This window comes from Eucyclogobius newberryi, unplaced genomic scaffold (genome assembly GCF_026437365.1).
Source record: "Eucyclogobius newberryi isolate DKJ021-1_F unplaced genomic scaffold, fEucNew1.0.hap1 SCAF_3, whole genome shotgun sequence".
Lineage (NCBI taxonomy): Eukaryota > Metazoa > Chordata > Actinopteri > Gobiiformes > Gobiidae > Eucyclogobius > Eucyclogobius newberryi.
Genome location: NW_027315945.1, coordinates 2,989,913 through 3,017,711, shown reverse-complemented (window position 1 = coordinate 3,017,711; position 27,799 = coordinate 2,989,913). Strand labels below are relative to the sequence as shown.

Genomic DNA, 27,799 nt, shown 5'->3' with positions numbered 1-27,799 from the left:
GAGTGATCAACCAGCACCATGCACATGAGAAACAGTGGCTTCGAGCCCCCTACAGTACAAGGGTCCTGGACTCTGATACTCTTTGTCTGCTAATGCGTGCGATTGCACAGGTTCTTTTAATATTGGTGTTTTAGTGAAATGAGATATATTTATACCTCATCTGAAGCATACTATTGTAGGGTAACATACTAGTACAAGTACTGTACGGTTATGAATGTTCACCCACTTGTGAAGGGGGCGGGGCATTCAAGGTTGATATTGATTAAAGAATTGTTCAAGAATTCCAACATGACACACTGCCTAAGTGTGGGTAAGTTTGAATCGTATTTTTAAGAGTAGAATGGGGCACCAGCCGGATAATCGGCAATTTAACAACTCTATAATCAGATATCTAAATTAATTAATTCATTAGAAATGAATTTGCTCGTTGATCTAAAGGTTTGAGAGCGTAACCGTGACATTGACCCCTTTTCTGGAAATGAAGGAACACTTTACCAAATGTGGGTTATGAAGATTTATTGACCAAATAACTAAACAGATATTTGAATTAGGAATATGCAAATGAGTCGATAACGGATGGAAAACACTAGACATGATGGTTCTAGATCTATCTATGTGTGTGTTAGAGTTAACTCTAAGATGAAATTCAGCCTGTGAAGTGCATTCATACCAACGGAACCAGAGGCTGTGATCCTGAGGAGACGGGCCTGCGTGGGGTCCAAGGGCCTGCTTGGGGTCCAAGGGCCTGCTTGGGGTCCAAGGGCCTGCTTGGGGTCCAAGGGCCTGCTTGGGGTCCAAGGGCCTGCGTGGGGTCCAAGGGCCTGCGTGGGGTCCAAGGGCCTGCGTGGGGTCCAAGGGCCTGCGTGGGGTCCAAGGGCCTGCGTGGGGTCCAAGGGCCTGCGTGTCGTTCGTATCGCCACCAGGCTTCACTCAAGAGGTCACGCTGCAGCTCAGTCCACACACTGGCCAGAGCAGGGCTGCTCTGGAGCTCGGCTCTAGCCAAAGAAGGACTGGATCAGGTTCTGGATCTGCGTTCTCCTTGGCTCTGAGGCGTTCTCCTTGGCTCTGAGGCGTTCTCCTTGGCTCTGAGGCATTCCCAAGTGAAAAGGCCGTCGTGCTGATGTGGCTGGTAAAAGGCTGTGGACTTGAAAAGTTGCAAAAGGTCCTTGCTTGATTTGCATGAGGCAGTATCAATCACGTTTTAAAAAACGGGCACAGGTTTCTTAGTTCCGGGAGGGAACATTAGCTTCTCTTGGAAAAGTCTTTGTCCCGTAGCGTAACATCGCTCACGCTAGGTAGGCCCAAGGCCTGGATGGAGGGTCGAGCTTCGAAGGAAACTCGGATGGAACTCTCTCTGGAGCCCGGATGGAACTGGGTGTGTAACTCTCTGCTCTTTTCTTTTGTCTTTCCCCGCGGGGGTTTTGGCGCCGTGGCTTCAGCCAATCAGCATGCACGCTGGAGTCAGAGCTGATAAGGAGACGAGATCTGGCTTTAGGCCACAAGAGTTACACAAAAGGTAAAATTGTCCACAAAACAAGTTTTGAAAAGTTATGAAGTTAAAATGACATGTAAAACACGATAATACAATATGTACATGTAAAGTCATCTGGTGGACACATTTTTGCAATCTGATGATTGTCTGTTAAAATCACTAAAGCCGCAAAGTCTGTTTAGCGTTTTAGCGTTTGTCTTGGAGGGAGGATTCTCTCTGTGATCCAAAAGGAGTCATTTGATGAAAAGTTATTTTCAAAGTTCAGAGCGTCTCTGTTGTCGCTATCACGTCCTCTTTCTTGAGTGTCGTAAAACTCCACACGGGCAGCTGATAACACCTTAGCCCGCATTCCTGTCACAACAGGGGGAGGACATTGTGATTGGCTCTAACATCCTCTGTTTTACTCCAATGCATGCCGCACTGGCTGTGCTACTGTTTCTGACCAAGGAGCCCCGGCCCTCTCCCACTGTTCACAGACGATGTGCTCCTTAACCTGTCTACAAACGGTGCTGCTTTAAAAATAAAGCAACACTAACCTCCAGAAAGCGAAAAACAAAGAATAAAATTAGAAACTGTGGTGAGTTTACTACAGTGCAGTTTTGCTAAATCTCATGTGTCTGTGTCTTGGTTGCTCCGTCTCAGCTAAGCTAAGCAATCTCTGCAACTCTAAGTAAAAGTAATGGGCTAAACAGACATTTTGAACAAGATCAGTCATTTTCCTCAACATTAATCAGATCAACTTACAAATACAAATCGCAAAGTCCCAACAGAAATGTGAATAATATCAAAACATCACTTTATGTCTTGTGTTTGTCATGTTTTATTACAGTTTCAAAAGTGTATTGCACATACAACAATAATTACATTGTCAGCTTCACATGGGACACATGGACATCCATCCAGCTACTAAGTGTGCATCAGCCAGAGATGCAGCAGCAGAGGCTGAAAAGGCCTTCTGTTCTGTTCACAAATATACGTGGAACATCAGGAATAGTGTTTTTAGACTGTTCTAAAACCACTGATCCTGACAGCTGTTCAAAAAGGCCTCAGCATGTGAAATTGCATTTCCAAGTGGCTTTGACCCACAGCCCTAAACCTTCGGCGATAAGCCTCTCATATGTCTTAAGGACAGCTATTTGATTATCATGGTCATTGCTATGGCAGGTCACTGAAGCCTTTGGGCCTTAGGCCAGGTACACCCTGGACAGGGGACACCTTGTTGGAGCGACATCTCGTTGGAGGGACATAGACAATCAGTCACTCCCACATTCATTCACTCCGGGGGAGGACATGCAGACTCCACGCAGAGAGATCGTTTGATCATATTGGTCTGGCCTGGGAAGCGAACCCACAATCTCCTTTTTGGGAGGCAAGAGGAAAGAACCGCTCTGCCACCGTGCACACCCCAAGTAATTCTGGAACAATTTACATACAAAGAAGACATTTTTCGGACAGTTTAACTTAACAAAAGAAAGGTATTGGGATATATTTGACTATTGTCATGTTTTTTTCACACACAATTAAAATGTGTTAATAATGTGTTTTATCTTTATTTTCCCCTCCATTCCTTATTAGGAAATGAGAGGTTTTGTCTACAGGAGTTTTTGTTTATAAGAGTTTTGTTTATAAGAGTTCTTCTATTGAGAGTATTTTTTAAACTTCCTATAAGTTATCTATCTTTTTCCTCTGTATCTACTGCGTTGCAACAATGAAATTTCCCCATGTGTGGACAATAAAGGAATATCTTATCTTATCTTAACTTGGTGGTATTTTTTTATAGGATGTTAGGTCTTGTGGCCCTTACTTACGACATAGCCAATCAGCCCCCAACAAGCTTTCAAACATTATTTATATTTTTTTCGGAAACTCTATGGGGAAAATGAATGGAAAATGTAGTTCTGGAACTAATTGGACCACCAGGATGGCTCTGAAAGTTGTCAAAAGCACTTATAAAGTCATTGCAGTGAATAGATAGGATGCTGGGAACATTAAATTAGGTGAGGAATAAATTGAATCTGGTACAAATAGTTTTCCACATTTTTCCATAGTAGAAATCCTCTGTTATATTGAAATTAGTAGTCTAACCTGTCATATGCTCTTTAAAAATAACCAAACTTGACCTACTACTGAATCTCAACTCAAGTCAAATGTAAGGTAGGTGGGTACCTGGAATGATGCCCTCAGGGTCAAAAGGGTCAAAGGGGTTGTCCATGAAGCTGCCGCTGGCATTGGCTTGGTCGCGCCCCAGCTGGTTCTGTGCCAGCAGCGTATAAAAGCCGTTGTTGATGTGCGTGGGCTTGTTCAGGTAGAGACAGCCGTGCTTCTCTGAGCCGTCGCTGGAGTCTGTGATGAGCTCCGTGTAGGCGAAGCGGTTTTCCCTGAGGACCCTGCCATTATACAGCCAGGTGATGTTGGGCTCCGGATTTCCGTCCACCGCAAACGGGAAGCACCAGTGATGCATCGGCACGGCGTCTTTCAGGAAGAGGATGCGAGCTGGAACTGCGGGGACACACATAAGCTTAATTTAGTCCTGTATAATTCTGGTTAAGTGATAGTTAGTGCTGGTCCTTGTTAAGAGCTGATTTAGTTGTAGTTTGACTCTAGTTTATTTCTGTGTGGTCCTCGTTGGAGTGGGGTTGTAACCATAACTGTTGCCTGGGCAGAGACCGTGGCCTGAACCATTACAAGGACCACCCCTGGGGGCGCTGTTCACTGGTCCGTACGTGGACCCTGGTCTCTCAGACTGGTCTCTGACTTTTGCAAATGGTCTCTCTGAATGACTAGGACATGGATCTATTCAAATATCTGGATAGGGTATGTGCTGCTTCAACCTGTCATGAGTCAGCCCCAGTGAAAAAAAATCCTCCACAATCCAGAAAGCATTTTCCCCATGAGGTACAAAGTCAAATGAAACTGATCGGCTGACAGGGACCTACAGCTTTCACAAAGGTCAAATTATGACCACAACAACCGAAAAGGAAGTCTCTGACTTGAAAGTCATTTCTGCCCTGTGAACTAACATGATGGAGCTAATGAGCCCGGTTTGCATCTTTATGGACCAAATGAACTTCCAGTTCTTCCAGAGGACACTTAAGGGAAAGACGTGGTTAGATGAATGGTGGCTTGGCTCCTTGAATATCTGAAACTTTCAGTGACAGCGTCTGCATGTTCATGTTTCAAACTCACAGTACATCTATAAATAATACATTTCACAATTACATAACATGAGGTTAATGGCCATTCTAACCTTCTGAATGATATGTTCATTAAGAATGGGGAAAACAGTATATGTACTTCACAATGAAGGACCACAAAGTCACATGTCTAGAAAGAATTCACTGGGAAGAATGTATCCCGTTTTTTCCTGACACCACGTCAAAGTGCTAAATGCAGGATAAATGGTGGTTGCCAGGAGAACATGGTGTTCTGGGACTGTCCTGTTGCACAAACATATTGGACTGAAATGAACCTGCATAAGTGAAGTCGTGGTCTTGTTCTGGTAAATGTGGTTTGTTTAGTCTTGGTCTGTTATAATCTATAATCTGTATTAATCAACACTAGTCTGGTTATTGATTGACACTTGATTGGTTCTGGTTTTAATGATGTGACAGAGCAATACTGATATTTTATATTTCACTGTAAGAGTTTTTTGTGAATCTTATAGCGATAAAACATGCCATTTATAGTCCAGCCATTGGAACATAATCTGGCCCCCTGGAAAATATATAATATAATATATATAATATAATATAATATATATTATATTATATTCATTATATTATATTAAATTATATTACATATTGTTAAAATGCAGATTTTTGTTGAAAAAGAGGACGTTATATAGGGTCTACTCACTGATATAAACAATTGGTTTCAACATCAGAGAATTTACCTTTTAGATATTTCTTATGGAAGTAAAATGTAATCAATAGACATCAAATTCTTGAATGTCATGAATGATGAACACGTAGTTTTGCAGCGTTAACTCATCTGAGTGCATGTCCACACTGGCACCTGTAAAAGGGTCAGTGTTCATGGCTGGTCAAGAGTTTCCATGGTGGATGCAGATCTGTAGCGACCCCCTGACCTGGTGATGAATTATGAATCCTGCTTGGGCCGACCACAGAGGCACCTGGAAGCAGCCGTATTGCACTCAGCTCCCGGAAACTGTGCTGAAGATGGAACAGACTGACCTCGCCCTTAGCTCCTGACCCCCCATGATGACCACCCCCTCCCTTGGACAAAGTGCAGTTGTTGGATACTCAAAGACCAACAAGCACAAGGAAACAATCCAGCTAGACAATCTAACCATGATGCACCTGACACACAGCTCCAGTCACAGTAGCACTGTAGTAGCACATTTCAACAGATTCACTTTGGAGTGGATTGGTATATCCGAAAGTGCCTCCACTGGCCCGTTTAACTGAACTAAAGGGGACTAAAGGGGACTAAAGGGGACTAAAGGGGACTAAAGGGGACTAAAGGGGACTGTGAGAGGTTTAGCGTCCAAAGTGGTCCAACTCACTTGGCTTCTTTGGAATGCAGAAATAAATAGAAAATAATCATTTCTCACCAAACTCTGACTTGATCTCGTGCTAAAGCGCCGTATTTCCACTGATGCTAACTTGCATGTTGCACCGTAGCAAAGTTAGCAAAGCACGTTAGCAACTGCCGTTTCCTGGTCATGGCCGCACGGCACTCGCTTTGTCAAGAGCCACAATCTGATATTTCCAGCTCATAAAGCGTCTGACATGATCCAAAGCCAAAGCGTGACATAAAGAGAGGTTCAAAGGCGGCGTAGAGGCTTTGAGAGAAATGAAATAATACAGAATATACAGCTAAAGTAGTGGTTTACTTTAGCTTACCTCAACTCTCAACGCTACAATCATGGACTGACTGAGATTGATATATAATTCCAAAAAAGAACATCTTTTGTGAGTTACTGAGAGTGATTTCTGAAGACGGCTCGTAGTGAATCAGCCCAAACATGTCAACAAGGTCATTATCGCCTAGATTCATTCTTTTTAAAAATGTTTTTCAATTTCATAAAAAAACTAGACAAGCTTTTTAATCAGTATATTTTCTTCGTCCCACGTCTGAACTTTGCTGCAGATCATAATTACACTGACAGAGGGTCAGTGGAGTGCTTCTGACTAAAACAATGGAAAAGATCATTGACAAAAGGATTAGAGGGAGTTTGTCTGATTTTAATTGTGTCCACACAATATCCTTATCCTACAAATACAATTAAAAAAGATGATGATTTATTAAATAATTGAAATGGTCACTGTAACACTTTTCACATTGAAATAACTGCACAGGCCCATGTGAGCCGAGGGGAGCGTCAGGAGGAGCTGAGCATGTGGGAGGTGGGCGGGCGCAGTCTGCTCTTCAGAGCTCATTAAGAGTAATTAAAGGGCCAGCAGTTAACGAGTGTGTGCCAGGTGCTGATAGATTAGCTGCACTAACATATTTACGGAGTCACTCAGGCGGATAAGGAGTCTTTCCGGAGTGGGAGGCCCTCCATTAGTGCGGCTCAAATCACATCAGCAGTTATGGCTCTTATCGCTCCCATGGTGCTCGTGCTCGGGCCCAGCTGAGCGGCGCCCTGCTGTTTTTGGCCTTATTTACTATTGAGAGATGAGATTGTTTGGGCTCTCTAATGTATGGGCGTGTTTGCATGGGGCCACTGGGTGTTGTCATTCTGGAGGTGCCTCAACTATCACACTAATGCATTTGTGAGAAGACAATAGAGCCTCAGGGGCCTCAGAGACTAACCTCTGGACCAAAGGAGCATTTGAGAGGGCCAGTTCATCCCAAACTGGTGATAAACGAACGTTCTCAACTCACACAAGAGTCAAATGAAAGGTTTAGTCCCGGTTTGGTCTCCTGAGGAGCTTGGCTGTTCAGAGAGGTTATTGTAATAGTCTGTCAGCTCCAAAGTCACTGTGTTCTATGTGGAGGTTAAATATGAGTTGTCTTTGTGCAGTGTCCATGCACTGAATATCCAGCCCTTACACATCAGATTTTGAACTGGTTTAGTGTTAGTTTGGTGTTTGTTTGGTTCTGGTGTTCTGGTCCAGTCCTGCGTTGGTCTTGGTTTAAGCCTGGTTCACACTACATAATTATTACCCTGATTTAGTCTCCGATTGGCTTCTCCCCAGCTTCAGGGAAGTGAGAACCCACTAAGTGATTTGGAAGTAGCTGCTCTCCTTGAGTGTGATATCAGTGACTCCCTGAAACATTAACGCTTCTGCAACAACTGTTTGAAGAGAGCCTCGGGGGCCAAAGGAGTGGCGGACACACAGAGATTCAAAGGAAATAGAAAAGGGACTTATACGGTAATTACTTTATTTGTAAGTGTATCTCAGTGGTGCCATTAAGAATTCTGGGCCCAATGACAAGAAATTTGGTGAGTCTTCCACACTTTTAATTTGCAGGCCTGACACGTGAATTCATTGACTTGAAAAAAATGTTTTTGAGCATTTTTGTATTTGTTCTTGTCTAAAGCAGCATGTACCACCTGGGGGTCCAAGCCAGAACCGTATACTGTATTTCCCGGACTATAAGTCGTACCTCTTTTCATAGTTTTGGCCGACTTCATACTCCAGAGCGACTTATATGTGATATTATCCGTTACTTTCACACTGACAACCACAAGAGGGCACTCTAGGCTCTAGAATCTGCACTTCCTCTTCCTCTGAAGTTTGTGGAGTTGTTTAGAAGTGACACAGAGGAAGAAGAATTCAATGGATTTAGTGATTTGGGGTAAAACTGATGCTTTGGTAAACTTGTTAGCATGTTAGCATGTTCTTTCTCCGTTTCCGGCGAGTTGTGATTCACGCAGGCGGTAACGACGCCCGGCGGAGACAATCAGAGGTGCTCAAAGTTCAAGTAGCCGCGGTGTGTGACCTAGCGAAGTCGATGTCAGACACTGTAATATTTTCTGGTCCCCTGCCCAATCGGATCAATGCTGAATTGTACAGCCGTCTCTCAGCATTCAACAACTGGTTATCCAGATGGTGCCCTCAAAACAACGTAGTCTTTATTGATAACTGGAGTGCGTTTTGGGGAAAGCCCGGGCTCATACGCAGGGATGGCATCCATCCGACTTCGGAGGGTACATCCCTATTAGTTCGGAATTTGACCGATAGTCTTAGTCGTGTTAAGTGACCATCTAGGGATGAGCCCCAGGTGCAGAGCAGCAGTTCAAGACGCTCCTCTGTCGCTGAACTCTCGCCCGTTCTGTCACATGTGAAGTGTTCAGATTCAAGACAGATAGAGACTGTGTGTGTCCCTCGTGTCCCTCGTGTCCCTCGTACAAATAATGCCAAAAAGTCACATCTCAGAAAAAATATTTCAGGCGTCAGACCAAATAACTTAAGGAAAATAACAATCACAAATGACACAAATACACAAATGAATAAACACGTAAAATGTGGACTGCTAAACATTAGAGCAATTTCCTCCAAATCGCTCTTAGTTAATGAATTAATTAGTGACTATAACATAGATCTTCTAGCTCTAACTGAAACGTGGCTTCAACAAGACGACTACGTCAGACTAAATGAGTCCACCCCACCCACCCATGTTAACTCCACCCACCCATGTAAACCCCACCCACCCATGTTAACCCCACCCACCCATGTTAACCCCACCTACCCATGTTAACCCCACCCACCCATGTTAACCCCACCCACCCATGTAAACCCCACCCACCCATGTTAACTTTCAGACTGCCAGGAGCACAGGCCGAGGTGGTGGTGTGGCAGTGATCTCCCACTCAAGCCTACTCATGAGCCCTAAAACTAACAATGCATTTCACTCATTTGAAAGCCTTATGCTGTCAATCACATGTCCAAATATGAAAAACCAAAAAGGAGTTTTGTTCATAGTTATCTACCGACCTCCTGGTCCCTACTCAGAGTTTTTAACAGAGTTTTCTGACTTTATATCAAACTTAGTGTTAGCCTGGGATAAAATAGTTATAGTTGGAGACTTTAATATCCACGTGAACATGAGTGATGACGCTCTCAGTAATGCCTTCAGCGCCTTGTTAGACAGCATTGGTTTCACTCAGAATGTAAATAAACCGACTCACACTCACAAGAACACTCTGGATCTTGTCCTAACGTATGGAACAGAGATTAGTGACCTCAGTGTCCTCCCTCAAAACCCTATATTGTCAGATCATTTCCTAATTACCTTTCAGTTTATTCTTAAAGATCATCCAGTCCCACAAAATAAAGTTATAATGAAAAGGACAATATCTGAAAAATCTATCTCAAAATTCAAAGAAATAATGGAGCCAATATTCAGTGACATGTCATGTGATCATGTCATGTGATCATGTCATGTGATCCTGCTGAGAACAGTTTTAGTCCCAGTTTAAGTGATCAATGTGTCGACTTGACCATGAATTCTCTGAAGTCTGCTCTTGACGTTGTCGCGCCGTTAAAACAGAAGGTCATTAGGCCAAAGCGCGCCTCCCCATGGTACAACCAAGAACTGCGTTCACATAAACAAAGAGTTAGAAAGTTAGAGGGATTATTTCGTCGCTCTCACACAGAAGAATCCCTAAAAGCATGGAAAAGTTGCCTGCTGTCCTATAAGCAGGCTCTGCGTAAGGCCCAAACCAGATATTATTCAAATCTAATAGAAGTCAACAAAAGTAACACTAAATTCCTTTTCAGCACTGTAGCCATGGTAACAAACTGTCCCTGTGTGGACGGTCCCTCATCTGAGGAGTGGGTCCAGCTCGACTCAGACGGTCCCTCTTCTGCCTGAAGAGTGGGTCCAGCTCCAGTCTCCTCGTGTCCGTCTGTCCGTCTGTGAGAGTCGGATCTCTCCTTCACTGGAACTCCACCAGGTTTCTACGCTTTTTTCCCAAAGAGGTTTTTTTTGTAGTTTTTCCTGGCCGAGAAGGAGAGTCTAAGGACAGAGGACCCTGGGACATCGTCCCTCGCCACCACAGACATTGTCTGACTCCATCGCCACCACAGACATTGTTGATTCATTTCTCCCTGTGGCCCTCAGAGGCAACTGTTGTTGTGATTTTGGGCCTTACAAAAATAAATTGATTTGATTTGATTTATGCTATAGTTCTCTGAATAACTGTTCATATGTTACGTTAACATACCAGACACTTACCACAGTTCTGTCTGTGCCTCATGTAGCTGAAGGTGTTAGCGTTAGCATACGTCATGGAGCTGAAGGTGTTAGCGTTAGCATACGTCATGTAGCTGAAGGTGTTAGCGTTAGCATACGTCATGTAGCTGAAGGTGTTAGCGTTAGCATACGTCGTGTCGCTGAAGGTGTTAGCGTTCGCATACGTCATGTCGCTGAAGGTGTTAGCGTTAGCATACGTCATGTAACTGAAGGTGTTAGCGTTAGCATACGTACACCTATTCACCATGTTCTCTCATCTATTATGTTAAACTGCATTTCAAGATGAAATGTCTGTTCTTGGCCTTGGATTTTATTAAATTAATTTCCCCCAAAAGTGGGGCTTATACATGTTTTTTTCCTTCTCTATTATGCATTTTTTGGCTGGTGCGACTCTGGTTTAGTCCTGCTTTAGTCCTTGTTGGGGTCACTTACACTGGATGTCAAGTGGCACAGTGTCGCTGTCCGGCCCGGCCTGGTTCTCCGCCTCACAGGTCAAGTTGTGCAGGTTGTCACTGGACGACACATTGGTCAGGTACAGGACGTGCTCCAGAGTTGACCCCCAGATTCTCTCCTGCCGGGGACCACAAAGAGACACTGGGATGTATCAGGGTGCTCACCCGTGTTGTGTGGGTGCTGGGATGTATCAGGGTGCTCACCCGTGTTGTGTGGGTGCTGGGATGTATCAGGGTGCTCACCCGTGTTGTGTGGGTGCTGGGATGTATCAGGGTGCTCACCCGTGTTGTGTGGGTGCTGGGATGTATCAGGGTGCTCACCCGTGTTGTGTGGGTGCTGGGATGTATCAGGGTGCTCACCCGTGTTGTGTGGGTGCTGGGATGTATCAGGGTGCTCACCCGTGTTGTGTGGGTGCTGGGATGTATCAGGGTGCTCACCCGTGTTGTGTGGGTGCTGGGATGTATCAGGGTGCTCACCCGTGTTGTGTGGGTGCTGGGATGTATCAGGGTGCTCACCTGTGTTGTGAAGGGTGAGTGCAAGTGCTCCGTCCTCCATCGTGCCCGGGGGGTGGGGCTCCCGGTGACATGGCACTCAAAGGTGAGGTTGCCACCCTCCTGAATCCTGTTGCATGCTGGGAGGATGGTGACCACAGGGAGGCCTGAGGAGAGAGAGGACCAGAGGGCAACACTATCACTGCTACACTGGGTTTTTTTTCTATTTTTTAACTCTGGCTTATTCATTTGAGTCGTATCAACATATATTGATTTATAAATCCAAATTATCAGTGGTTAATATATATATATATATATATATATATATTGAGTTTACAAAATTGTAGAATTTTGTGCCATAAAAGGGCTTTTACTTGTGTGGAGATTAGCTGTTTTTGAAAAAAGTTTGAAGTATCATCCTGTAAGACCTGCAGGACTCCAGGGAGTGTAATGCCTCATTCATCCAGGAGGGATCCAGCTGGAGACAACTGGACTCTGTTTTAGAAAACCAAAATATTTTGACTCTCATCCAAGAGGTCTCTGCACTGCCCCCTGTGGCTCAGAGAAGAGACTTTAAAGCAGCTCTGCTTGTGTACAAGTCTCTCCATGGCCTAGCACCAAAGTACATCTCAGACATGTTAGTGCCATATGAACCATCTCAGACTCTGAGGACCTCAGGGGCCGGCCTCCTGCTGGTGCCAGAGTCAGGACTAAACATGGACCGGCCTCCTGCTGGTGCCAGAGTCAGGACTAAACATGGACCGGCCTCCTGCTGGTGTCAGAGTCAGGACTAAACATGGACCGGCCTCCTGCTGGTGCCAGAGTCAGGACTAAACATGGACCGGCCTCCTGCTGGTGCCAGAGTCAGGACTAAACATGGAGCGGCCTCCTGCTGGTGCCAGAGTCAGGACTAAACATGGACCGGCCTCCTGCTGGTGCCAGAGTCAGGACTTAAACATGGACCGGCCTCCTGCTGGTGCCAGAGTCAGGACTAAACAAACATGGAGCGGCCTCCTGCTGGTGCCAGAGTCAGGACTAAACATGGACCGGCCTCCTGCTGGTGCCAGAGTCAGGACTAAACATGGGCCGGCCTCCTGCTGGTGCCAGAGTCAGGACTAAACATGGACCGGCCTCCTGCTGGTGCCAGAGTCAGGACTAAACATGGACCGGCCTCCTGCTGGTGCCAGAGTCAGGACTAAACAAACATGGAGCGGCCTCCTGCTGGTGCCAGAGTCAGGACTAAACATGGACCGGCCTCCTGCTGGTGCCAGAGTCAGGACTAAACATGGACCGGCCTCCTGCTGGTGCCAGAGTCAGGACTAAACATGGACGGCCTCCTGCTGGTGCCAGAGTCAGGACTAAACATTGACCGGCCTCCTGCTGGTTACCAAGGTTACTATTGGTAATACACTACTCCGCCATGGTTTTAAACCATGCATCGCACAGAAGGTTCCCCTGCTTAAGTCCAGGCCCGTCTGAAGTTTGCCAATGACTATCTGGATGATCCAGAGGATCATGGGAGAAAGTCATAGGGTTAGGGTGATACCTATGGTCAGATGAGACCAAAATTGATCATGCTTTGGGGGTGCTTTTCTGCAGGTCGGGGACATGGATTGTGAGATTTTGGGAAACAACCTACTTCCCTCAGTCAGAGCATTGAAGATGGGGCGTGGCTGAAGATGGGGCGTGGCTGAAGATGGGGCGTGGCTGAAGATGGGGCGTGGCTAAAGATGGGGCGTGGTGGGGTCTTCCAACATGACAATGACCTGAAGCACTCAGCCAGGAGAACCAAGGGGAGTGGCTCCTTAAGAAGCATATCAAGGTTCTAGAGTGGCCTAGCCAGTCTCCTGAACTAAATCCAATAGAAAATCTTTGGAGTTATCTTGAACTCTGTGTTGCTCAGCAACAGCCCTGAAACGTGACAGATCGAGAGAAGATCTGTGTGGAGGCGTGGCCAAAATCCCTGCTGCAGTGTGTGCAAACCTGGTCAAGAACAGGAAACCTTTGACCTCTGTAATTGGAAACAAAGGCTTTTGTACCAGATATAAACATTGGTTTGCTCAAGATTTTCTCTGCTTATTTGCAGCAATATTATAGGAATAAATTATTCAAAAATCATACGATATTATCGGATCCGTCCATAATTTAAGAGGGAGAACATGCAAAATCGCAGGGTGTTCAAATACTTATTTTCCTCACTGCAAATGCCTTTACTTCATGGTAGGGCTTTAACTGTATTATTTGTTCAATAAATCAGCTATATAACGGCTTATAAAAAGTTAATCAACTAAACTACGGCTTAGCTGATATTCACATATTTTGTTTATTGTCCCTTGTGGACAAATAAAGTTATATGGATTTGTTGGTTGATTGATTGATTGAAATGATCAAATTCTACCACAAAAATCTGATCTGACGCATGAACCCAACTATTATAGTTATAAATCATCTTCTGAAATATAATTACAAAAAAATGATTTACAGAATATTATTTTGATGATTTATTTTCTATTTTTGCCAAAAACACATTAAATACAATCTTCCATTTCCAGAGTGTCCATTGAAACTTACTGCAGTTGTCCATATGCAGAGAGACGAGCGACACCTCCAGCTGAAGGTGGAGGCAAAACAGCGCCTGAGAGTCGAGGTCAGCGCGGGTGTTCCTCTGCCACTGCTGCAGCCAGTGTAACTCACAGGAGCACTGCAGCGGGTTGTCCCGGAGCACCCTGAGAAGACAGCGCTCATCACAGCCTATACAGGTGCATATGACATACTTTAGAATGAAAAGGTTCTCACAGACTGAGAAGAGGCAAGAAGTGGAAGACCTTCCAGCTGATGTGTTCAAGGAAGTTGGATGCCAAGTTTCTGTGAAAGATAAATACATAAACTAATCGCAAATAACCACAAATGATAATGCACATGTAATTGAAACGTAAGAGAGTCAGAGGCAAGCCCAGAATGCTTGAATTCTTTTGGAAGTTACTTCTTGGTTGTCCAATGTTATTTATACGATATTTGAAATATAGTTCAATATAATATGATTAATTTGGACTATACAGTGGATTATATTTATTAATATGACGAACCATTCTTAAATGTATATCTATCTATCTAGAGGATATTTTATGTCTCTATGGGGACATTTTGATGTAGGCCAGGGGTCACTAATAAACTTTCAACGAGGTCCAGTTTGAGGTCTGGAACCTCACTGCCTTTCTGCCACTTTGCCACTTTTACGTTATAATATATATTTTACATTATAACATACGTAAAGAGGATCATAATAATCCTAGTGGAACCTCAGATTAAGGAGCAGCAGGTTTAAGTCCCGGTCGTGGAACTGGACCAGCTCTAGACTCTCCATCGGGTGCTCCAGGGTTCATGGGAGTTTGCACAGTCACATGTGCTTTGTGGATCTGGAGAAGGCTTTCGACCGTGTCCCTCGGGGTGTCCTTTGGGGGGTGCTCCGGGAGTGTGGGGTCCGGGGCCCTTCGCTCAGGGCTGCCCGGTCCCTGCATGAGCGGAGCAGGAGCTGTGTTTGCATTGCCGCACTGTGGTTCAGAGAGCTACTGCCCCCACTGGTCACACTATCCTCCTGTGGCTCTCTCCCATGAAGCTCGCTTGCACCGCTCCTAGAACTCGATCCCTCTCTGTGGTGCCAGGGCCAAGAGTTCAATTATTTGTTGTCCCTGCTTCTCAGTTCATGTCAGATGGATTAGCCAGAGGGGCCGATCCATTACCGGCTCAGATCCTCCAGCTCAGATCCTCCAGCTCAGGCACACAGGGGACCGCTGGCCAGGAATAGACACACTTTTCTCTTAAGAACACGCTCAATCTTTGGCCAAACGGTGATTCCTGAGAGGTTTGGTGTGATCACGGGGCAGTAAACATGACCCTATGTACAGTAGCTGGTCGCTTGTCTCTCACTCTGTCTGTGAAGACCCTCCTGTTCTCTCTTGCTCCCTGGATATCGACTAAGTGATAATGGACCCTCAATGGAGTGTATTTATTATGCATCAGATGTCGATAATCTGCCAGAGTGAGCAAGTAAAGGGGACTTTGGGAACACGGCCACTACAAGTCTTATCTAAGCCATCAGTGTCCGCCTCCGAAACATGAGCGTTACACACAACATGGACATCATGTGGCAAACAGACGGGGACGCTTATCTGAGCAGAGCATCAGAGGGACAGATGCAAATGATGGCTTATAGAAAGGGACAGGAAGAGAAGACAGATCATTCACAGAGGAAGCAAGAGCAACTGCGGACATGGCAACCACACAGACTAAGAAGGCTGAACAAGTATTTTATATAGAGAAAAGATGAACTACATTATTAATTCATGTAATGAAAAACAAGGCATGTCATGTGTCTTGTCTTTGTGTTTATTGAAGAAAAATGCATTGGGAGAAAACAGTCTTTGAAGTTACATATGTATACATATATGTGAAATGATATAGTTGCAGATTGGACAGTTCTGTTTTTTACAGGTGAAAGCTTATCTGTTGAGAGTCTGTCTACTCAGTCCAGAGGACACAGGACCAACCACTCTGCCATTGCCTCCAGAGGACACTCCAGAGGACACAGGACCAACCACTCTGCCACTGCCTCCAGAGGACACAGGACTAACCACTCTGCCATTGCCTCCAGATGACACTCCAGAGGACACAGGACTAACCACTCTGCCACTGCCTCCAGAGGACACAGGACTAACCACTCTGCCATTGCCTCCAGATGACACTCCAGAGGACACAGGACTAACCACTCTGCCATTGCCTCCAGAGGACACTCCAGAGGACACAGGACCAACCACTCTGCCATTGCCTCCAGATGACACTCCAGAGGACACAGGACTAACCACTCTGCCACTGCCTCCAGAGGACACTCCAGAGGACACATGACTAACCACTCTGCCACCATCTCCAGAGGACACTCCAGAGGACACAGGACTAACCACTCTGCCACTGCCTCCAGAGGACACTCCAGAGGACACAGGACTAACCACTCTGCCACTGCCTCGGGAGGACACAGGACTAACCACTCTACCACTGCCTCCAGAGGACACTCCAGAGGACACTCCAGAGGACACTCCAGAGGACACTCCAGAGGACACAGGACTAACCACTCTGCCACTGCCTCCAGAGGACACATGACTAACCACTCTGCCACTGCCTCCAGAGGAGACTCCAGAGGAGACTCCAGAGGACACTCCAGAGGACAGATGTGTGGGACAGGTACTCACACGTACTGCAGCTTCAGGTTGCTCTGGAAGGCGTTGGCTGAGATGAAGCTCAGTTTGCAGAATGTGACTGTTCTAGAAGGAGTGACGAGAGGGAAAGGACATTCAGGGTCTGCACTGTGATGTGGTGAACTGAGTGTGAGGCGCAGATGTTCCTCACAAGTTTCGAAGCTCTTTGAAGTTGATCAGGTCCAGGTCAGTGATGTTCTCCACTCCAGCCTGGTTTTCGATGTATCTACGGCACAGAACAAACACAAGCTCCTCATTTCAGTGACTTCACATTAAGATGGACCTTGCCTGACCAGCCGTTCCCAACACGTTCTGACAAACTACTTATCGAAACTGTGTGAGGGCGGGGCTCGACCGCAGGAGGGCGGAGTTTAGAGCAGAGACAGAACCAATCACATAAACCCAGAAGTGACGCAAAAAACGCGACACGCTTAACTGGATATTACGTAGCCCGTGTCAACAAGGCGTGTTCCACGTTCTCCGTCCTGAACGCAGAAAATGTCTCCTGAATCGCGACGACGCCCTTCGTATAACCGCATCTAACGCACGTTCATCACGGCGAGTAGAGCAGACTTTCCTGATGTTCAAACCGAAGCGAGAGCAGAAGTAAACACTCGGTCACGAGCCGGGTCACGAGCCGGGTCACGAGCCGGGTCACGAGCCGGGTCACGAGCCGGGTCACGAGCCGGGTCCGCCATCTTGAATGTTCTGGAACGGGGGTGAAGAGCGTATCTCAGTGTGACGCGTTAAAACCTCCGCCTGGGATTGGATCGGTAAATGGATTACTGTGGATTTCATTGGCTCTGACTCCGATTCCAGACCCTTACGCATTCGAACAGAAGGTGGGCGGGGCTGGCGGGTCAGGCAAAGATGGACGTGCATGAGGTGTTCATCTGACTGCGCCGCCTCTTCCAGATCACTTTAAGCAAGACTCCTTCCAGATTGACACTGTCTAGAACTCAATTCAGAGTTCTACAACTTGGCCTGGTGGCACCATCCACTTGTCATACTGTGGAACATTCTTGTAAAAGGTGATTTCACAACGACGGTTGCCTCACAAACAGTGCTGAGACAGTGTGCGGCTTAAAAAAACATATAACAAACAAACACACACAAAAAAACCATTGACACTTTTTCACGTTGTGGAGGGAGCGTTCTACTGCAGAGGCCGGTGGGTCATCCAGACCTGAAGATTCGAGGAAAAGCAATCGTCTCAGTACTCAAGTGCTGCTGACCCTGCTGACCCTGCTGACCCTGCTGACCCTGCTGACCCTCAACCAGAGAAGTTACATTGTGCACCTTAACTCATTTCCAAATATTATCTTAGAGCATTTGAAGCAGGCCTATGAGAGCAGGTGGGACATGGAGGCATCAGTGGAGCTCCTATGTTTCCACAGACGAGTGTGGATGACGTGAGTCTCGCCTGATGAAAAGATCTTAATGAGTCATTTTCCACTAGTGCAGACACGAGATCCCTCTCAGGACTCTGTGGATCAATCCAGCACTCGATACAGGCCAGAGCAACAGAGCTGCCCCGCCCCGTGCAGCCCCAAACCCAGCCCAGGCCAAACTCAGGCCTCAGCCCCAACCCTGGCTCCAGCCCCAACCCTGGCTCCAGCCCCTACCCAGCCTCTACCCAGGCCTTAGCCCCCAACCCAGGCCCAACCCTGGCTCCAGCCACAACCCAGGCCCAACCCAGGCCTCAACCCCCAACCCAGGCCCAACCCCGGCTCAAACCCCAAATGAGGCCCAACCCCAACCCAGGCCCAACCCCGGCTCCAGCCCCAACCCAGGCCTCAGCCCCAAATGAGGCCCAACCCCGGCTCCAGCCCCAACCCTGGCTCCAGCCCCAACCCAGACCCAACCCAGGCCCAACCCAGGCTACAGTCCCAACCCAAGCTTCCGAAATAATTTGCTGTTAAAAAACATTTTTAGCTTTCCTCCATTCCAGCATATTCCTGTGGACAGTTGAACCAGGTCCAGTGCTCTCCTCTGAATGCTTCAGTTCTTTACAAAACAATACAAAGGCAATTATGAGCGTGATTTTCTGACTTCCCTGATGGATGATTAAAATGTCAAATGATATTTGATTGTTGATAACATTCGCAGTGACTTCCTGGTGGACATTCTTAGGTCTTGGGAGCCAGTGCTGGGTCGTGAAGAGCGCTGTGTGATCTGGTTACCGGCAGGTGCTTTGCCTGTTGCCTCTGCGATTGGATTAAGTGGCTGTATATCATCCTTTGTTCCCGGTGGGGGCACTGACTGGCAATTCTGAAAATTGGATTTATAGCTGAGCGTGTGTTGAATTTGGCCTGGGTAATGGCCTCTTGTGTTTGCTGTGTGCACGGCCTGATGTCCAATATGAAGAGTGCTGCTGCTGCTGCTGCTGCTGCTGCTGCTGCTGCTGCTGCTGCTGCTGCTGCTGCATGTGGAGCCACGTATTGATTGGGCAGATGGACAGTGTAAGTGCTCTGTGACTGTAACCAAACCTGAATTAGTCTGGCATTTTTACACCCAACAGGCTTAAAAGGGACTTCTACTTCTACTACTACTACAACATCCTCTCCTTCTACTACTACTACCTCCCTTGACAGATGTTAAAAGTCACCCTAAAGAAAGTAAAAATACAGTTGTTCATCCATTCCACCCGAAGCTCCACACGCAACAAACAATCAACAGCCAAAGAGCCAAAAGCATTTGATTTGAAAGCAGACGACTCCAACAGAAACCTTTCAGCGGTACAGTAAAGGTATTTGCTGTAGAAGTAAATTTCACAACAGAGGTGGCCCCACCAAAATGTTGATATCACATGAGACAATGACGTGTGATGGGTTTTTTTTTTGTCTCCTTATTTGAAGATCTGTTCATTTCAATGAGCTCAATTACCAGCTTGATTTGATTATTTAGATTTAAATGTGTAATATAGAGAAATATGTGCTACGAAATAAAAAAGACGGCTACTTCTACACCAAATGTCTTGAGTGCAGAAAGCCCTCACTCGTGTAAATCTGTACATACAGGAACTATAGAAGCTTCCGGTTCTTTGATAAATGAGATCTATGTCGACCTGGTTGAAGTGTTGACGTGAAGGAGCTGCATCGCCTCACATCACATGTCACATCACAAGTGTATATGCCCCACAGTCATGCACGGACGCAGGACGTGTCCTCGATGTGAGGGAAAAGTGTAGGAAAAAGAGAAACCGCGAGGAGAACTACGAGAAGAATGATGTAAATAAAGTGTATAATCAAAAGCATGAAGTATTAGACATTTTACTAGTAGTTGGTATTGAGTACAACACATGATATTTAGTACCACACACGTATCTAATACCTGCTCTTTAAAACACGTACACTTCTATGTCTGACGCCAGATTTGAGTGACAGGCAGCACATCCACTGAACTGCACAGAGTTAACATCTAACTTCAAGTCATAACTGTCACCTGAACTTATGTAGTTTGACTTCATAAGATTTGCAGTGAAGTCGTCTGGATCTGAAGTCCACCGCGCTCCACAAAAGTTTCCTCACATTCTGACAAAACACTCACTCAAACCTCTTCACTTTGGATTTGTGAGTAATGAGACTACAGTTTGTGTCATGTGGGTTGTGTTGGTTTTGTGCAGGACATTTTACACTTGATAGATCATTAACATATTATAACTTCATCAAAGTCTAAGCACAACAATCAATACCAAATATGTCAAGTCTCAAGTTTGTATCATAAATACATTTCCCCTTTGGGAGCAAAAGGATGTTAACAATTTGCCTCCAAACACATATTCAACTGGTCCATTCGAAAACATTCAAACAAGTTGTAAAGTGGCACTCACATTTCTGTCACGTTCTCGCTCTCCAGAGCCGCCAGCGCCGGGATCGTGGAGATTCCATTTGGTTCCAGACACTGCACCATCGCAAAAGAGCATCGGCAGGCGGAGGGGCACCCACTCTGGGCCAGGGGAGCCAGGCTGAGGAGGCACAGGGCCACCACCAGGGCCACGAGGAGAGCCATGAGGTCTGCTCCTAACACGGGCCGTCCTGAAAACAGCTGACTGAGGTCCAGACAGGTCCAGAGATGATCCTGACCCTCAAGACTCTTCCAGACGAGTCTGATTTATTAAAGGTCAAGTTTGGGGAGTCTTGTTAGGGTCCGGTTCTGTCAGGATCTTATCTCGTTAGGGTCCGGTCTTGTTAGGGTCCGGTCTCGTCAGGGTCCGGTCTCGTCAGGGTCCGGTCTCGTCAGGGTCCAGTCTCGTCAGGGTCCAGTCTCGTCAGGGTCCGGTCTTGTCAGGGTCCGGTCTCGTCAGGGTCCGGTCTTGTCAGGGTCCGGTCTTGTTAGGGTCCAGTCTCGTCAGACTCCGGTCCTGAGGGATCAGACGCTGTGCGGGCCAGTGGTCAGGCTCTCAGTCACAGCTGCTCTGAGCGGCAGGAGGGAGGCTCCCGCTGCCTGAGGGCTCCTGGGACTGATGCTGATATGAAGGAGGGGCCCAGAGCCACCTCACAGGGAGGGGCCATCCCACACTTCGGCTCGAGCACTGCTGGAACCTGTTCGAGAGAGGGAGAGGAGAGACTGTGGGAGAGGAGAGACTGTGGGAGAGGAGAGACTGTGGGAGAGGAGAGACTGTGGGAGAGGAGAGACTGTGGGAGAGGAGAGACTGTGGGGGAGGTGAGACTGTGGGGGAGGAGAGACTGTGGGAGAGGAGAGACTGTGGGAGAGGAGAGACTGTGGGAGAGGAGAGACTGTGGGGGAGGAGAGACTGTGGGGGAGGAGAGACTGTGGGGAAGGAGAGACTGTGGGGGAGGTGAGACTGTGGGAGAGGTGAGACTGTGGGAGAGGAGAGACTGTGGGGGAGGAGAGACTGTGGGAGAGGAGAGACTGTGGGGGAGGTGAGACTGTGGGGGAGGAGAGACTGTGGGGGAGGTGAGACTGTGGGAGAGGAGAGACTGTGGGAGAGGAGAGACTGTGGGAGAGGAGAGACTGTGGGAGAGGAGAGACTGTGGGGGAGGAGAGACTGTGGGAGAGGAGAGACTGTGGGAGAGGAGAGACTGTGGGAGAGGAGAGACTGTGGGAGAGGAGAGACTGTGGGGGAGGTGAGACTGTGGGAGAGGAGAGACTGTGGGAGAGGAGAGACTGTGGGAGAGGAGAGACTGTGGGAGAGGAGAGACTGTGGGAGAGGAGAGACTGTGGGGGAGGAGAGACTGTGGGAGAGGTGAGACTGTGGGAGAGGAGAGACTGTGGGAGAGGAGAGACTGTGGGAGAGGAGAGACTGTGGGGGAGGAGAGACTGTGGGAGAGGTGAGACTGTGGGAGAGGTGAGACTGTGGGAGAGGAGAGACTGTGGGGGAGGTGAGACTGTGGGAGAGGAGAGACTGTGGGAGAGGAGAGACTGTGGGAGAGGAGAGACTGTGGGGGAGGAGAGACTGTGGGAGAGGAGAGACTGTGGGGGAGGAGAGACTGTGGGAGAGGTGAGACTGTGGGAGAGGTGAGACTGTGGGAGAGGAGAGACTGTGGGAGAGGAGAGACTGTGGGAGAGGAGAGACTGTGGGGGAGGAGAGACTGTGGGAGAGGAGAGACTGTGGGAGAGGAGAGACTGTGGGGGAGGTGAGACTGTGGGAGAGGAGAGACTGTGGGAGAGGAGAGACTGTGGGAGAGGAGAGACTGTGGGGGAGGTGAGACTGTGGGAGAGGAGAGACTGTGGGAGAGGAGAGACCGTGGGAGAGGAGAGACCGTGGGAGAGGAGAGACTGTGGGAGAGGAGAGACTGTGGGGGAGGAGAGACTGTGGGAGAGGAGAGACTGTGGGAGAGGAGAGACTGTGGGGGAGGAGAGACTGTGGGAGAGGAGAGACTGTGGGAGAGGAGAGACTGTGGGGGAGGAGAGACTGTGGGAGAGGAGAGACTGTGGGAGAGGAGAGACTGTGGGGGAGGAGAGACTGTGGGAGAGGAGAGACTGTGGGAGAGGAGAGACTGTGGGGGAGGAGAGACTGTGGGAGAGGAGAGACTGTGGGAGAGGAGAGACTGTGGGGGAGGTGAGACTGTGGGAGAGGAGAGACTGTGGGGGAGGAGAGACTGTGGGAGAGGAGAGACTGTGGGAGAGGAGAGACTGTGGGAGAGGTGAGACTGTGGGAGAGGAGAGACTGTGGGAGAGGAGAGACTGTGGGGGAGGAGAGACTGTGGGAGAGGTGAGACTGTGGGAGAGGTGAGACTGTGGGAGAGGAGAGACTGTGGGGGAGGAGAGACTGTGGGAGAGGTGAGACTGTGGGAGAGGTGAGACTGTGGGAGAGGAGAGACTGTGGGAGAGGAGAGACTGTGGGGGAGGAGAGACAGTGGGAGAGGTGAGACTGTGGGAGAGGTGAGGCTGTGGGAGAGGAGAGACTGTGGGAGAGGAGAGACTGTGGGAGAGGAGAGACTGTGGGAGAGGAGAGACTGTGGGAGAGGAGAGACTGTGGGGGAGGTGAGACTGTGGGAGAGGAGAGACTGTGGGAGAGGAGAGACTGTGGGAGAGGAGAGACTGTGGGGGAGGTGAGACTGTGGGAGAGGAGAGACTGTGGGAGAGGAGAGACTGTGGGGGAGGAGAGACTGTGGGAGAGGAGAGACTGTGGGGGAGGTGAGACTGTGGGGGAGGAGAGACTGTGGGAGAGGAGAGACTGTGGGAGAGGAGAGACTGTGGGAGAGGAGAGACTGTGGGGGAGGAGAGACTGTGGGGGAGGAGAGACTGTGGGAGAGGAGAGACTGTGGGGGAGGAGAGACTGTGGGAGAGGAGAGACTGTGGGGGAGGTGAGACTGTGGGGGAGGAGAGACTGTGGGGGAGGTGAGACTGTGGGAGAGGAGAGACTGTGGGAGAGGAGAGACTGTGGGAGAGGAGAGACTGTGGGGGAGGAGAGACTGTGGGAGAGGAGAGACTGTGGGAGAGGAGAGACTGTGGGAGAGGAGAGACTGTGGGAGAGGAGAGACTGTGGGGGAGGTGAGACTGTGGGAGAGGAGAGACTGTGGGAGAGGAGAGACTGTGGGAGAGGAGAGACTGTGGGAGAGGTGAGACTGTGGGAGAGGAGAGACTGTGGGAGAGGAGAGACTGTGGGGGAGGAGAGACTGTGGGAGAGGTGAGACTGTGGGAGAGGAGAGACTGTGGGAGAGGAGAGACTGTGGGAGAGGAGAGACTGTGGGGGAGGAGAGACTGTGGGAGAGGTGAGACTGTGGGAGAGGTGAGACTGTGGGAGAGGAGAGACTGTGGGGGAGGTGAGACTGTGGGAGAGGAGAGACTGTGGGAGAGGAGAGACTGTGGGAGAGGAGAGACTGTGGGGGAGGAGAGACTGTGGGAGAGGAGAGACTGTGGGGGAGGAGAGACTGTGGGAGAGGTGAGACTGTGGGAGAGGTGAGACTGTGGGAGAGGAGAGACTGTGGGAGAGGAGAGACTGTGGGAGAGGAGAGACTGTGGGGGAGGAGAGACTGTGGGAGAGGAGAGACTGTGGGAGAGGAGAGACTGTGGGGGAGGTGAGACTGTGGGAGAGGAGAGACTGTGGGAGAGGAGAGACTGTGGGAGAGGAGAGACTGTGGGGGAGGTGAGACTGTGGGAGAGGAGAGACTGTGGGAGAGGAGAGACTGTGGGAGAGGAGAGACTGTGGGGGAGGAGAGACTGTGGGAGAGGAGAGACTGTGGGAGAGGAGAGACTGTGGGAGAGGAGAGACTGTGGGGAAGGAGAGACTGTGGGGGAGGAGAGACTGTGGGAGAGGAGAGACTGTGGGGGAGGTGAGACTGTGGGAGAGGAGAGACTGTGGGAGAGGAGAGACCGTGGGAGAGGAGAGACTGTGGGGGAGGAGAGACTGTGGGAGAGGAGAGACTGTGGGAGAGGAGAGACTGTGGGAGAGGAGAGACTGTGGGGAAGGAGAGACTGTGGGGGAGGAGAGACTGTGGGAGAGGAGAGACTGTGGGGGAGGTGAGACTGTGGGAGAGGAGAGACTGTGGGGGAGGAGAGACTGTGGGAGAGGAGAGACTGTGGAGCGAGGAGAGACTGTGGGGGAGGAGAGACTATGGGAGAGGAGAGACTGTGGGAGAGGAGAGACTGTGGGGGAGGAGAGACTGTGGGGGAGGAGAGACTGTGGGAGAGGAGAGACTGTGGGGGAGGTGAGACTGTGGGGGAGGAGAGACTGTGGGGGAGGTGAGACTGTGGGAGAGGAGAGACTGTGGGAGAGGAGAGACTGTGGGAGAGGAGAGACTGTGGGGGAGGAGAGACTGTGGGAGAGGAGAGACTGTGGGAGAGGAGAGACTGTGGGAGAGGAGAGACTGTGGGAGAGGAGAGACTGTGGGGGAGGTGAGACTGTGGGAGAGGAGAGACTGTGGGAGAGGAGAGACTGTGGGAGAGGAGAGACTGTGGGAGAGGTGAGACTGTGGGAGAGGAGAGACTGTGGGAGAGGAGAGACTGTGGGGGAGGAGAGACTGTGGGAGAGGTGAGACTGTGGGAGAGGAGAGACTGTGGGAGAGGAGAGACTGTGGGAGAGGAGAGACTGTGGGGGAGGAGAGACTGTGGGAGAGGTGAGACTGTGGGAGAGGTGAGACTGTGGGAGAGGAGAGACTGTGGGGGAGGTGAGACTGTGGGAGAGGAGAGACTGTGGGAGAGGAGAGACTGTGGGAGAGGAGAGACTGTGGGGGAGGAGAGACTGTGGGAGAGGAGAGACTGTGGGGGAGGAGAGACTGTGGGAGAGGTGAGACTGTGGGAGAGGTGAGACTGTGGGAGAGGAGAGACTGTGGGAGAGGAGAGACTGTGGGAGAGGAGAGACTGTGGGGGAGGAGAGACTGTGGGAGAGGAGAGACTGTGGGAGAGGAGAGACTGTGGGGGAGGTGAGACTGTGGGAGAGGAGAGACTGTGGGAGAGGAGAGACTGTGGGAGAGGAGAGACTGTGGGGGAGGTGAGACTGTGGGAGAGGAGAGACTGTGGGAGAGGAGAGACTGTGGGAGAGGAGAGACTGTGGGGGAGGAGAGACTGTGGGAGAGGAGAGACTGTGGGAGAGGAGAGACTGTGGGAGAGGAGAGACTGTGGGGAAGGAGAGACTGTGGGGGAGGAGAGACTGTGGGAGAGGAGAGACTGTGGGGGAGGTGAGACTGTGGGAGAGGAGAGACTGTGGGAGAGGAGAGACCGTGGGAGAGGAGAGACCGTGGGGGAGGAGAGACTGTGGGAGAGGAGAGACTGTGGGAGAGGAGAGACTGTGGGAGAGGAGAGACTGTGGGGAAGGAGAGACTGTGGGGGAGGAGAGACTGTGGGAGAGGAGAGACTGTGGGGGAGGTGAGACTGTGGGAGAGGAGAGACTGTGGGGGAGGAGAGACTGTGGGAGAGGAGAGACTGTGGAGCGAGGAGAGACTGTGGGGGAGGAGAGACTATGGGAGAGGAGAGACTGTGGGAGAGGAGAGACTGTGGGGGAGGAGAGACTGTGGGGGAGGAGAGACTGTGGGAGAGGAGAGACTGTGGGAGAGGAGAGACTGTGGGAGAGGAGAGACTGTGGGGGAGGAGAGACTGTGGGAGAGGAGAGACTGTGGGAGAGGTGAGACTGTGGGAGAGGAGAGACTGTGGGAGAGGAGAGACTGTGGGAGACGAGAGACTGTGGGGGAGGAGAGACTGTGGGAGAGGAGAGACTGTGGGAGAGGAGAGACTGTGGGGGAGGAGAGACTGTGGGAGAGGAGAGATTGTGGGAGAGGAGAGACTGTGGGGGAGGAGAGACTGTGGGAGAGGAGAGACTGTGGGAGAGGAGAGACTGTGGGGGAGGAGAGACTGTGGGGGAGGAGAGACTGTGGGAGAGGAGAGACTGTGGGGGAGGAGAGACTGTGGGAGAGGAGAGACTGTGGGAGAGGAGAGACTGTGGGAGAGGAGAGACTGTGGGAGAGGAGAGACTGTGGGGGAGGAGAGACTGTGGGAGAGGAGAGACTGTGGGAGAGGTGAGACTGTGGGAGAGGAGAGACTGTGGGAGAGGAGAGACTGTGGGAGAGGAGAGACTGTGGGGGAGGAGAGACTGTGGGAGAGGAGAGACTGTGGGAGAGGAGAGACTGTGGGGGAGGAGAGACTGTGGGAGAGGAGAGATTGTGGGAGAGGAGAGACTGTGGGGGAGGAGAGACTGTGGGAGAGGAGAGACTGTGGGAGAGGAGAGACTGTGGGGGAGGAGAGACTGTGGGGGAGGAGAGACTGTGGGAGAGGAGAGACTGTGGGGGAGGAGAGACTGTGGGAGAGGAGAGACTGTGGGGGAGGAGAGACTGTGGGAGAGGAGAGACTGTGGGAGAGGAGAGACTGTGGGGGAGGAGAGACTGTGGGAGAGGAGAGATTGTGGGAGAGGAGAGACTGTGGGGGAGGAGAGACTGTGGGAGAGGAGAGACTGTGGGAGAGGAGAGACTGTGGGGGAGGAGAGACTGTGGGGGAGGAGAGACTGTGGGGGAGGAGTGACTGTGGGGGAGGAGAGACTGTGGGAGAGGAGAGACTGTGGGGGAGGTGAGACTGTGGGAGAGGAGAGACTGTGGGAGAGGAGAGACTGTGGGGGAGGAGAGACTGTGGGAGAGGAGAGACTGTGGGAGAGGAGAGACTGTGGGAGAGGTGAGACTGTGGGAGAGGAGAGACTGTGGGAGAGGAGAGACTGTGGGGGAGGAGAGACTGTGGGAGAGGTGAGACTGTGGGAGAGGAGAGACTGTGGGAGAGGAGAGACTGTGGGAGAGGAGAGACTGTGGGGGAGGAGAGACTGTGGGAGAGGTGAGACTGTGGGAGAGGTGAGACTGTGGGAGAGGAGAGACTGTGGGAGAGGAGAGACTGTGGGGGAGGAGAGACAGTGGGAGAGGTGAGACTGTGGGAGAGGTGAGGCTGTGGGAGAGGAGAGACTGTGGGAGAGGAGAGACTGTGGGAGAGGAGAGACTGTGGGGGAGGAGAGACTGTGGGAGAGGAGAGACTGTGGGAGAGGAGAGACTGTGGGGGAGGTGAGA

At 49.7% G+C, this 27,799-nt stretch overlaps 1 protein-coding gene across 1 annotated transcript in view; it reads right to left on the bottom strand.

Moving 5' to 3' along the window:
• The window catches only part of ntrk1 (neurotrophic tyrosine kinase, receptor, type 1), a 79,291-nt gene extending 58,283 nt beyond the window's left edge, over positions 1-21,008 (bottom strand). The window contains exons 1-8 of the mRNA XM_072460500.1: positions 20,686-21,008; positions 17,005-17,079; positions 16,848-16,919; positions 14,401-14,469; positions 14,176-14,330; positions 11,629-11,771; positions 11,093-11,231; positions 3,659-3,991 (exon numbers count right to left, since the gene is read on the bottom strand). Coding sequence (XP_072316601.1) covers positions 3,659-3,991; positions 11,093-11,231; positions 11,629-11,771; positions 14,176-14,330; positions 14,401-14,469; positions 16,848-16,919; positions 17,005-17,079; positions 20,686-20,864 — 1,165 coding nt within the window. The 5' untranslated portion in view covers positions 20,865-21,008. The remainder of the gene's footprint in view (positions 1-3,658; positions 3,992-11,092; positions 11,232-11,628; positions 11,772-14,175; positions 14,331-14,400; positions 14,470-16,847; positions 16,920-17,004; positions 17,080-20,685) is intronic.
• Positions 21,009-27,799: the final 6,791 nt, after the last annotated feature.